The 12735-nt window shown below is 50.4% G+C and overlaps 1 protein-coding gene across 6 annotated transcripts in view; it reads right to left on the bottom strand.

The window, feature by feature from the left end:
* fermt2 (FERM domain containing kindlin 2) overlaps positions 1–12735 on the bottom strand; it is a 188736-nt gene that overhangs the window by 25514 nt on the left and 150487 nt on the right. For all 6 annotated transcript variants that reach the window (XM_072489727.1, XM_072489726.1, XM_072489729.1 and 3 more), the window contains 2 exons: positions 7557–7691; positions 7086–7135 (listed from right to left, as the gene is read on the bottom strand). In XM_072489727.1, the coding sequence (XP_072345828.1) occupies positions 7086–7135; positions 7557–7691 (185 nt within the window). The remainder of the gene's footprint in view (positions 1–7085; positions 7136–7556; positions 7692–12735) is intronic.

Genomic DNA, 12735 nt, shown 5'->3' with positions numbered 1-12735 from the left:
ACAAACGTCCTTACCTGCATGTACCTGAAGGCATTTCCAGGGAGAAGCCCAAATTTTTCCTCCAGCTCCCCAAGGCTCGCAAACGTCCATCTAAAAACAGGTCCCCCATCCTTCTAATTCCTGCCCTGTGCCAGTTCAGGAACCCTCCATCCCTTCTACCCGGGACGAACCGATGGTTCTCCCGGATCGGGGACCAAACCGAAGCCTCTACCTCACCCCTGTGGCGCTTCCACTGCCCCCAAATTTTCAAAGTCGCTGCCACCACCGGACTCGTGGTGTACCTAGTCGGCAGGAGCGGCAGCGGTGCGGTCACCAGCGCTCCCAGACTCGTTCCCACACAGGGCGCCATCTCCAGCCTCTTCCACGCCGCCCCCTCCCCCTCCATTACCCATGTGCGTATCATCGCCACATTGGCAGCCCAGTAATACCCACACAGATTAGGTAACACTAACCCCTCCTCTGTCCCTACTCTGCTTCAGAAACACCCTTCTCACCGTCGGGGTCTTTTTCGCCCACACGAATCCCATGATGCTCCTACTGACCCGCTTAAAAAAGGCCTTAGGGATCAGGATTGAGAGGCACTGGAATATAAAAAGGAACCTCGGGAGCACCGTCATCTTCACCGACTGTACCCTACCCGCCAAGGAGAGTGGCAGCATATCTCACCTTTTAAACTCCTCCTCCATCTGCTCCACCAGCCTCGTCAAGTTGAGCTTGTGTAGGGCCCCCCCAGCTCCTGGCCACCTGGATCCCCAGGTACAGAAAACTCTTTTCCGCCCTCTTCAGTGGAAGCTCGTCTATCCCCCTTCCCTGGTCCCCTGGGTGTACCACGAAGAGCTCACTCTTCCCCACGTAGAGTTTATACCCGAAAAGTCCCCAAACCCCCTGAGGATCCGCATCACCTCCGCCATCCCCCCCACTGGGTCCGCCACATACAGTAACAGGTCATCGGCATACAACGAAACCCGGTGTCCGTCCCCCCCCCCCCCCGACTAGCCCCCTCCTGTTCCTGGACTCCCTTAGAGCCGTAGCCAAAGGCTCAATTGCCAATGCAACTAGCAAGGGGGATAGGAGGCAGCCCTGCCTTGTCCCCCGGTACAGCCGAAAGTATTCCGACCTCCTCCGATTCGTGGCCAACTCGCCACCGGGGCTTCGTAAAGTAGCCTAACCCATTCGTAAAGTTAGCCTAATGAACCCCTCCCGAACCCAAACCTCCTCAACACTTCCCAGAGGTACCCCCACTCCACCCTATCGAAGGTCTTCTCCGCGTCCATCGCCGCCACTATCTCCACCTCCCCCTCCACAGTAGGCATCATGATTACGTTAAAGAGCCTCCGCACATTGGTATTCAGCTGCCTTCCCTTAACAAAACCCGTCTGGTCCTCGTGAACTACCCCCGGGATGCAGTCCTCAATTCTGGTAGCCAGCACCTGCGCTAACAGCTTCGCGTCCACGTTGATTGGGAGATTGGCCTATACGACCTAAACTATAATGGGTCCTTGTCCCGCTTCAAGATCAGCGAGATTAGCGCCCTGGACATCGTCGGGGGTAGGCCCCCCACCTCCCTTGCCTCATTGAAAGTCCTCACTAATAGAGGGCCCAGCAGGTCCATGTACTTCTGGTAAAATTCCACCGGGAATCCATCTGGCCCGGGTGCCTTCCCGCCTGCATACTCCCCAGTCCCTTAGTCAGCTCCTCCAGCACTACCGGTGCCCCAAGCCTTGCCACCTGCTCCTCCTCCACCCTCGGGACCTCAGTCGATCCAAAAATTGACGCATCCCCCCCATCTCCGTCGGGGGCTCAGACCTATACAGCCCCTCATAAAAGTCTCTAAATACCCCATTTATTCCCACCGCACTCTGCACCGTGTTCCCCCTTTATCCCTAACTCCCCCAATCTCCCTCGCAGCCTCCCGCTTCCGAAGCAGGTGTGCCAACATCCGGCTAGCTTCTCCCCGTACTCATACACCGCCCCTTGCGCTTTCCTCCACTGCACCTCTGCCTTCTTGGTGGTCAACAGGTCGAACTCGGCCTGGAGGCTTTGTCGCTCCTCGAGTAGTCCCTCCTTGGGGACCTCTGCATACCTCCTATCCACCCTTAAAATCTCCCCCACCAATCTCTCCCTCTCTCTCCTCTCCTGCTCCTTGTGGGCCCTAGTGGAGATTAGCTCTCCCCTAATCACCGCCTTCAGCGCCCCCCAGACCACCCCCACCTGCACCTCCCCATTATCGTTAGCCTCTAGATAGCTTTCAATGCACCCCGGATCCGCCCGCTCACCTACTCATCCGTCAACAAGCCCACATCCAGGCGCCACAGCGGCCACTGGTCCCTCTCCTCCCCTAGCTCCAGCTCCACCCAATGCGGGGCATGGTCTGAGATGGCTATGGCCGAATACTCCGTGCCCTCCACCCTCGGAATTAGTGCCCTGCTCATAACGAAGAAGTCTATCCGGGTGTAGGCTTTATGGACGTGGGAAAAAAAAAAGAAAATTCCCTGACAAACCTCCATGGGTGAACGCCTCCCACCTGGTCCATAAACCCCCTCAGCACCTTGGCCGCCGCCGGCCTCTTACCCGTCCTGGACCTGGAGCAGTCCAATGCTGGATCCAGTAGTGTTGAAGTCCCCCCCCCCATTATCAAGCTCCCTGCCTCCAGATCCGGAATCCGGCCCAACATGCGCCGCATAAATCCGGCATCGTCCCAATTCGGGGCATATACATTCACTAATACCACCCGCACCCCCTGCAGCTTACCACTCACCGTCACATACCTACCTCCATTGTCTGCCACGATAGTCAGCGTCTCAAACAACACCCGCTTCCCCACCAAAATCGCCACCCCTCGATTCTTTGCGTCCAACCCAGAGTGGAAAACCTGCTCTACCCACCCCTTTCTCAGCCTAACCTGATCTGCCACCCTCAAATGCGTCTCCTGGAGCATAACCACATCTGCCTTCAGTCCCTTCAGGTGCACGAACACGCGGGCCCTCTTGACCGACCCGTTCAGGCCTCTCACATTCCAAGTTATCAGCCGGATCAGGGGGCTTTCCCCCCCCCCCCCCGGATTAGCCATCCCCTTTTCTAGGCCAGCCACGTGCCCGCGCCTCCCGCACTCTCCATTCCCCCCAGCGGCAGACCCTCGCCCCGACTCTCTCTCTGATCTCCAGCTCACCTTTGGCCAATGCAGCAGCAACCCAGTTACCTCTCCACCCCCCCACAGCTAGGTCCTACCCTAGCTGCTTTGCTCCCCCCACAGCACTCCCGTAAGTCAGCTGACCCCGGCCACTCCATCGACCCCCCCCAGTGTGGTAGTCCTCCCCCCCCCCCCCCCCCCCCCACTCCTTGTCCATCAGCGGGCGCTCCTCTCCAACACCGCCCTTCCCCCCCGGCCCTGCCCCCTTCCTTCCCTAGCGCGGGAAAAAGCCCGCGCTTTCCATCAGACCGGCCCCGCCCTCTCTGGCACAGCTCCCTTTTGCGGCCTAATCCCAGCTCCCCCACCTCAGGCCTCCCATCTCCCCTCCCCCAACAGGGCCCCGTCCTTCCAACCACCGACGCCCACACTCTCACAAAACCCCCACTTCGAACCATTTCACCCTACCCCACCCAGCACCCAAGGAAACAATACAGAACAGAATAGAACATCCCCCAAAGCACAGTAACCACAGTAGCCCCCCCGTGACCTCCCCTCACAACCGACCCTCAGTCCGTGTCCAACTTTTCGGCCTGAATAAAGGTCCACGCCTCCTCCAGTAATGGTGCCGGTCCTTCAACGTGACCCAGAGTCGCGCTGGCTGCAGCATCCCGAATTTCACCCCCTTCCGATGCAGAACCGCCTTAGCCCGATTGTACCCGGCCCTCTTCTTGGCCACCTCCGCGCTCCAGTCCTGGTATATACGGGCCTCTGCATTCTCCCACCTGCTGCTCCGCTCCTTTTTGCCCAACTTAGGACACACTCCCTGTCCACCAAGTGGTGGAACCGCACCAATACCGCCCGCGGCGGCTCGTTAGACTTGGGCCTCCTCGCCAGGTCTCGGTGGGCCCCATCCAGCTCCAGGGGCCTCGGGAAGGCACCCGCGACCATCAACATGTTCAGCATCGTGACCACATATGCTCCAGCATCCGACCCCTCCACTTCCTCCGGGAGACCCAGAATCCGCAGATTCTTCCTCCTCGACCGATTCTCCATGTCCTCGAACTTCTCCTGCCATTTCTTATGCAGCGCCTCGTGCGCCTCCACCTTCACCGCCAGGCCCAATATCTCATCCTCATTCTCCGAGGCCTTCTGCCGCACCTCCCGGATCGCCGCCCCTTGGGCCTTCTGGGTCTCGACCAGCATGTCGTTTGAAGCCTTCATTGGCTCCAGCAGCTCTGCTTTCAATTCCGTGAAGCAGCGCTTGAGAAACTCCTGCTGCTCTTGCACCCACTCTGCCTGGTCTCCACCCGCTGCCATCTTGGCTTTCCTCCCTCGCACTTTTCGCTGCACCAGAATTACTTTTTTCACTGCTCCACTCCTGGTCCAACCCATACAGTGCCGGGGAAATCGTACTGTCACCTTCCCACACTGGGAACCGTCGAACAAATGCCGCTGGGGCCCCTCAAAAGAGCCCAAAAGTCAATTTCTAGCGGGAGCTGCCAAACGTGCGACTTAGCTCAGCATAGCCGCAACCGGAAGTTCGACTTTCAGAGTTTAAAACAGAGGTTTAGCTCAACAGGGAGCCAGAGTAGATCAATCGGCAACCAGCCAATGAACATAGGGATAATGTGGAAAAGAGACTTGTTAGAGGTTTGGGTGCTGGCAGAGATCTTCAATGAGTTTAGGTTTATGGATTTGGAGCAACTCATGCAGTTTTTGCACCTGTCTACTCATAGAAGGCTTTATCCAGACCACAGGGTCTATAAGTTAAGAGTCACTTTCCCGGATGTGACTAAGCAGCACTACATCAGTAGGCTGTGCTTCCAAATAGCAGAATGTCACTAATCTCTGCAGCATCCTATAACAAGACTGCAGTTTGCTGGAACAGGTGGCTATGTTTCTCCAGTTGCCATCAAAGTCACCAACCACATGTAACGAATATGCCAGCCTGATACACACATCACCATATCTCAGTATTCAATGCACGGCTGCATCAAACGAGTCATTTACAGAGGTCAACCATTATATCACCTTCACATGGATATCAACACTTTCATAGAATGCACTCATGAGCAGTTAAGTTAGGGCACCAGTCGCTTTCATCAACAGAAAAGGCCATCATTCAATTAATGTCCACTTGTATGCGATCATCACAGAAAGATCAACAGCGGAATTCTCCGTCGGCGGGATCCTCTGGCAGTGCACCCACACCCGTGGGTCTCCCGACGGTGTGGGGTGGCCACAATGGGAAACCCCATTGGCCGGCTGCGGGAATGGAGAATCCCACTGCAGTGGAGGGTGGGCCAGAAAACCTGGCTGGCGGACCGGAGTATCCTGTAGCAAATCTTTGCGCTAGTTTTAAAAGCAGATGGATACCTTCATCCTACAACATTCATCCATTTCTGTTATTTTAACTTCCACTAACTGCGGGGAACACTCGTGACTGATGACACCCCTCTACAATGCAGCAACACCTGAACTGATCAGCTACAATTAGTTCTATGGAGCTGCAAGGAACATGACTGAGTACACTATTGTGCTTTGGATAGGGTTATATGCCAGGTTGGGTCTGGCCACACCTACATTATGGTGTGCTAAAGACTTAAAAAGGTATGAAGTGACACTGAAGATAAAACTGACAAGGTGAGACAAAGGTGATTACTGGCAAACACAATAATCACTTTGAGTTCATAACTCAACAAATGTGACCCCATGATGACTTTCCTAAGATGTTTACTCATGCTATTACTCTTACAATGTGTGCGTTCAGTGATTTAGTAATGTAGACCGTAGAGTGGTAATATCATCCAAAATTAAAGCACACAAGTTGGAAGGGGACGCCACCATACTTGCAGTCATAGCACCAACATGCATTGCATATCTGGCTTGTGAGGGGAAGCATTTTGTTTCTCTATAGCCGCCCTTCTGACAACTGTGACTTCATAAGCAGAGGTGATCACAATTAATGTACAGTCGTGAAAATGGTCTGTTACCACTCAGCAGGAGTTCTTTAAACAGATATAAAAGTATCAGGCTAGGCTTATCCAGAGCCTAAAAGGCAGAGCAAAGTAAGGTTTCAACGGGCAGCACGTGGCACATTGGTTAGAACTGCTGCCTCACAGTGCCAGGGACCTGGGTTCAATTCCGTCCTGTGTGGTGTTTGCACTTTCTCCCAGTATCTGCGGGGTTTCCTCTGGGCGCTCCGGATTCCTCCCACAGTCCAAAGATGTGCAGGTTGGGGGAGCTGTGTGGATAGGGTGGGGGAATGGGCCTTGGTAGGGTGCTCTTTCAGAGGGTTGGTGCAGACTCAATAGTCCAAATGGCCTCATTTGTACTATAAGGATTGTACAGAACTCCCTTTCCCAACAAGGGATAAAATTCTATTCTAAAATGCTCATTTCATCCTGTTGCAGTGGATCAGAAATGGGAATATACATTTTTCCAGCCAACATTCTACAAGTTTTAGCTATTTGCTAGCCTCCAGAAAGAGAATCATAGAATTTACAGTGCAGACAGAGGCCATTCGGCCCATCGAGTCTGCACCGGCTCTTGGAAAGAGCACCCCACCCAAGGTCCACACCTCCACCCTATCCCCATAACCCAATAACCCCATCCAACACTAAGGGCAATTTTGGACACTATGGGCAATTTAGCATGGCCAATCCACCTAACCCGCACATCTTTGGACTGTGGGAGGAAACCGGAGCACCCGGAGGAAACCCACACACACACGGGGAGGATGTGCAGACTCCGCACAGACAGTGACCCAAGCTGGAATCGAACCTGAACGAGAAAGAGTGAACAATTTAATTATTTAAGAGTAAACTTAGTCAAAATGGGCAGATAGGATGAAATTGCACAAACAGCCTTTACCAGAAAGTGCAAAAGTGTAAAAAGAGAACTAGTGGAAAAAAAAGGAAGTAAACTTGAAAAATGTGAACAAACAAAATCTTACTTGAACACTTTTATATGGTCAGCCAATTCAGGAATAGAAGTGATATCACCCTAAAACAAGAATAAGTTCTCAGTTAATAGTCTAATTTGAAAATCATTATTCACTGCTTTAAGAAACAAATGTAATTCCCGATAGTATTTGCAATGCTTGTATAACTATGTCAAATGTTTATAGGTCTAAAAGACAAGGTCAGAAGGATTTGAAGACAAAGTTACAATTCTACTGCAAAACACACCAGGAACTCAGGAAACATCTTAGGCACCACAGAAGTATCACAATTGAGTAAATTCACAATTTTCCCCCAAGTTTATTCTGCCAACAGAGTACAAATAACTCAATTAGCTGTCAAATTGTTGGATTTTTTAGGGACCAGGCAGTGCTTGCTTAATCTAATCATCGTGACTGAATTGAAATGTAACAGATTTGTTCATTGAATCACCAAGCATAAAAGGGACATATGATTTGACATACCAGAATGGTTGATGTTTTGCCACCTTCCAAAGTAATTTCCAAATCCGACAGAGCTGCATCGACTTCATCCACTTCTTTTTCACTGTTGTTCATGTGGTTCTCAGATGACATAATGGACAATTTGTTGATGTGGTACTGGGGAAAGAAAGCTGTAGCTTGGTACACAAGTTGTTGAAATGAGAAACTTTGCTATTACTTTACATAATTCGATTTCATTATAAGCGATGCTGATTTTAGGCAAAACTGTTGAGAAATAACATTTTAATTATTTCATTTATCAGAGACAGGATTCCAGAGTGTAGCACTGAAAGCACTGTATCATGTTCAACATTCTGATGGATATCATCAGTTTAAATGTTGGTCGTGACTAATCCTAGTCTACGAGATGACAGCCTTGAGTCAAATGTAGCACTGGTGGAATTTTATTATCTCCACACACTTAAAGTCTAGTCACCAGTGTAATGTAGTTCATTGGATAGGATGCGCTATGGGATGTCCAGAGGTCATGATAGATGCCATATAAATGTTTTATGAGTTCAATAAAAATTGTGCGCATATGAATAACTTGCATTTACATTGTACTTGTAATTACATCAGGAGAAGACAGATTAGGGACCAAAGTTTTGGTAGAAGAACTAGGTAACTAAAAACAAAATTGAGGTAAGGGTCATGGACAGGTTCAGAGAGGAAATTCCAAAGGTATATTCCAGATGGCTGGATAATTGAAAGACCTGGTGGACAGGTATAGCTTAGTTACTACAAAACCTAAAAGATCTTTAAAGAAAGAAAAAAAAAAATAACAAAATGATCCTTCGAGAATCAAGTTGCAAAATTAGGGAGTGCCACTCATGTTTGGATAAATAGGAATGGAACAATGCAAGGGCAGTCCCACAGAGCTGGACAACAGAAGGAGAATATGCGGTATGTCTAAAGTATTTTATTTTTAATTGTGGTTTAGTTTTAATTACATGTGTGTTAGCATATGCGTTACTGGAATGTGAAAGAAAGATAGTTTTTTAAAAAAATCAAAGCAACTGAGGAAATGTGCCAAAATGTTCATCGCACACACAAAAAAAGTCTCTCCATTCCCACCAATACTTTGACACACTCTTTATTGCTGCAACTTCAAATAAAATGCAAGTTTCAACATAAATCGAATTCAGCAAACAAATCAGTTGCAATACCCAGTGTACATGAACTTAGATGCATTTCTAAACATTTAGAGCATATATTCATAAGCATGCAAGTCGAGAACTCAAGTTTTTCGTTTTTAAAACCATTGCATTCATATCAGCTAATTTCAAGACTACAGCCCAGTGTGATATGTACAGAACTACGCTGTTCATAATAAAAATCCTTGAAGAGGAACACCATGTTGTCAAAAGTATGTTAAACCATCAATATTTCAGATATTCAGGTTTGTTCATCGTCAGGCAGTGGAAGGAAATAGAATGGGCTCGTAGGAGGAAAATACAGAAGCCAAATATAATTGGATGTAATACAACCTCAAATGAATTATCATTTAAATAAGTTTACCTGAAGGAAAATGTGTTTCTTTTCATTTTGCAAATGCAATTCAATATTTTTCAAATTAATGCTATGTAGTTTTATGACAATGATTCACACATCCCAACTTCCCAATTGCAATAATGCTGACATGAGGAACTGTGTGGCACTTTCTACTTTTCAATAATGTGAAAATGATAGTACAACACTTTGTATGCACCCCACTGATGATCTTTTACATCATCCAACAGTTTTCTATTAAGTATTCTACACCTGTGGTTGGAAAGTCCAGTAATTTGCATCCACGTTTTCTTTCTGCTCCTCAATATTAATAAAATGCTCTTTTAGCCCCACGTTTGAATGAGTTATGCTCCTGTTACAACATCCTGGGGTAGTACGCAGTCAATTCCAGTCCCACTTGATCCAGAGTCGCAACACAGATGAAATTAGATTTCACATTAATATCCATGGCTTTGGTGGAGTTAAATTGACTATAGTCACCAGGTTTGTAAACTTTAAACACAAGTAACCTTTTATTATTAACAGTAATTATAATAGGCAAAATAAACTGGCTATACACAATCTAATTCTCAACCCTCCCCCTTCTAACTTATATCACCCTCTACATGCGCACACGCACACACAGCATCTGGCAGGCTCTCGCTGAATAAACCACCTGACAGGAAGTAATTGCTGACTGTTGTCAGGCAGAACACGGTCTCTGGTCAACCCACTGGTTGCCAATTAGCCAATTCGAACAGACTTCCTCCAAAACTGGTTCCTAAGATTCACTCAGTGCCGATGAATCTGGTTTCTCCTCTCCAAAATAAAAAAAACCTAGGAACACACTGTCCTGGCAAGCAATCTTCTGATTGAATGTACATTCTGACTATGGGTCCATGGGGTAAAAATAATAAAATAAAAGGGAACAAAATAAACAGGAAGGACCCTACAAACCTGAAGAATGAATGGTGTCTTTCTGGTCAATGGATACTGACCGACTTGCTGCAGTTTTCTGCCACTTTATTTTTTTTACTGTTTGTATTTCCTGCCTCCAGATAAGAGATCTTACCAAGGTGGCGGTAGCATAACTCCAAAGCAGCATCAAAGCTAGTTTGAAAGAGGGCTGAAGGAGTGTATTGGGTCTCTTTGTAAACTGAAGAAAAGCGTATTTAAAGGCTTCACGGGGTGTGGTTGTCTTGCTCCCATAAGGAAAAAAATTAACTGAATTTAGAAGTTCATAATTTTAGAAGAAATGTAGAAGTTTAGAAGAGCAGCAGAAATTTTCAAGCAGCAAATAAACGCATCATCAATAAGCAGTATCTAGAGACTTCCGGTTGGGGCTGTGCCTAGGTGGGTCGCACGGTCGGCAGCTCCCGCCGATAACGGACTTTTAGGCCCTTTTACGGAACTCCAGTGGCACTTTGACGGCGATTCCCGGTGTGGGAAGGAAACAGTGGGGGTCCCCCAGTGCTGTATGGAGTGGACCAGGAGTGGGGCGGTCAAAAAAGCGGCTTTGGAGAAGAGAGGAGAATGGGCGCGAAAAAACAAGATAGCGGCTGGTGGGGATCAGGCAGCGTGGACCAGTGGTCACGGGAGTAGCAGAGTTTTTGAGAAGCTGCTTGGCGGAGTTGAAGGCGGAGATGTTGGCCCCTATGAAGGCGTCGATTGAGAGGTTGGTGGAAACCCAGAAGATGCAGGGGACGGCGATAAAGGAGGTGCAGCAGAAGGCCTCTGATAACGAGGATGAGATTTTGGGCCTGGCGGTTAGAGTGGAGGCGCAGGAGGCACTGCACAAAAACTGGCAGGAGAAGCTGGAGGACCTGGCGAATAGGTCAAGGAGGCAGAACCTGCGGATCCTTGGTCTCCCTGAAGGCGTGGAGGGGTCGGATGCTGGGGCATATGTGACCACGATGCTGGGTACGCTGATGGGCGCGGGGGCTTTCCCGCGGCCCCTGAGCTGGATGGGACGCAGAGAGTCCTGGCAAGGAGGCCTAGGGCGAACGAGCCGCCGAGAGCTATGGTGGTAAGATCCCACCGCTTCACCAATAAGGAGTGTGTCCTGCAATGGGCGAAAAAGGAGCGGAGCAGTAAGTGGGAGAACACCGAGATCCGTATCTATCAGGACTGGAGTGCAGAACTGGCCAAGAAGCACGCGGGATTCAACCGGGCCAAGGCGGTCCTCCACAGCCAAAGGGGTGATGTTCGGGCTGTTACAACCGGCGAGGATGTGTGTTACATATCAGGACCGGCACCACTATTTCGATACGCCGGATGAGGCGTGGACTTTTATCAAGAATGAGAAGCTGGACTCGAGCTAATGGACTGTAGTATGTTGTGGGGGTTGCTGGTGGGGTGGTGGGGGCGGTGTTATGTTGGGGTTTTCCCCGTGTTCTCTTGTGTTTTTGTTGCCCTCTTTGCTCTGAGCCCTCGAGGCTTTGGGCGAGGTCACAGCTGGGAAGAGCTGCGTCACAGGTGGTGGGTTGGTCCAGACAGGGGGAGCGGTTTATCTGCTCAATGGTGGGGGCAGTACCCGAAGCTAGGGGGTTTGAGAGTATTGTGCCTTGGTTTTTTTTCTTCTTTCTCTGTACACACGGGGTGTAAGAGGGGTTGGGGGGGGGGGGGGGGGGGGACGACTCTCTTTACCTCACTTAGGTGGGTGTGGGGGGTGGATGGGGTCGACAGTGGGATTGGAGGTGGAAGCGGGAGCGGCCGGGGTCAGCATGAATCAGCTGACTTGCGGAAGTGCAATGGGGGGGGGGGGATTAAGCGGATGCTTGACTTGGGGGGGGGGGGGGGGGAAGATGCTGCTTTGCTGAGTAAAGGGGAATCGATTTTAACGGGGGGAGTCGGGACGGGGAGCCTCCGGCTGGGGGGGCTGGAGTATGCGGGAGGCACGGGCGCGTGGCTGGCCTAAAAAAGGAGATGGCTAGTCGGCATGGGGGGTAATTAGCCCCTGACCAGGCTGATCACGTGGAATGAGAGAGGCCTGAATGGGCCGGTCAAGAGGGCCCATGTGTTTTCGCCATGCTACAAGAGACGCATCTGAAGATCGCGGATCAAACCAGGCTGAGGAAGGGATGGATGGGGCAGGTTTTCCACTCAGGGCTGGATGCGAAGACCAGAGGGGGTCGCTATTTTGGTGAGCAAGCGGGTGGCATTTGAGGGGGTAGATATATTATGGCACGTTGCAGGGGGCCCGGGTGGTGCTAGTGAATGTGTATGCTCCGCAGGGTTCATGAAGCGGATGTTGAGTAGGATTCCGGATTTGGAGTCAAGCAGTTTTGGTAATGGGGGGGGGGGGGGGGGGGGGGGGGGGGGCAGTTATCAGGGGGGAGTTAATTTCAGTCAGGGCCCACAGGGAGAAGAGGGACAGGATGGAGAGGGAGAGGTTGTTGGGGAGATACTTAGGGTGGACAGGAGGTACGCGGAACCCCCGAAGAGGGGTTGTTAAAGGAGCGCCGGAGTCTGCAGGCCGAGTTTGACCTGCTTACCACGGGGAAGGCGGAGGTTCAGTTGAGGAAGGTACAAGGAGCGGTGTACGAGTATGGTGAGAAGGCAAGTAGAATGCTGGCGCATCAACCGCGGAAGAGAGAGTCGGCCAGGGAGATAGGGGGAATTAGGGATGGGGGGGGGGTAACACGGTGCTGAGCTCGGCAAGGATCAACGAGGA

The sequence above is a fragment of the Scyliorhinus torazame genome, chromosome 2 (assembly GCF_047496885.1).
Source record: "Scyliorhinus torazame isolate Kashiwa2021f chromosome 2, sScyTor2.1, whole genome shotgun sequence".
Lineage (NCBI taxonomy): Eukaryota > Metazoa > Chordata > Chondrichthyes > Carcharhiniformes > Scyliorhinidae > Scyliorhinus > Scyliorhinus torazame.
Note: the sequence above shows the minus strand (reverse complement) of the source record. Positions and strands in the feature narration are given on the sequence as shown.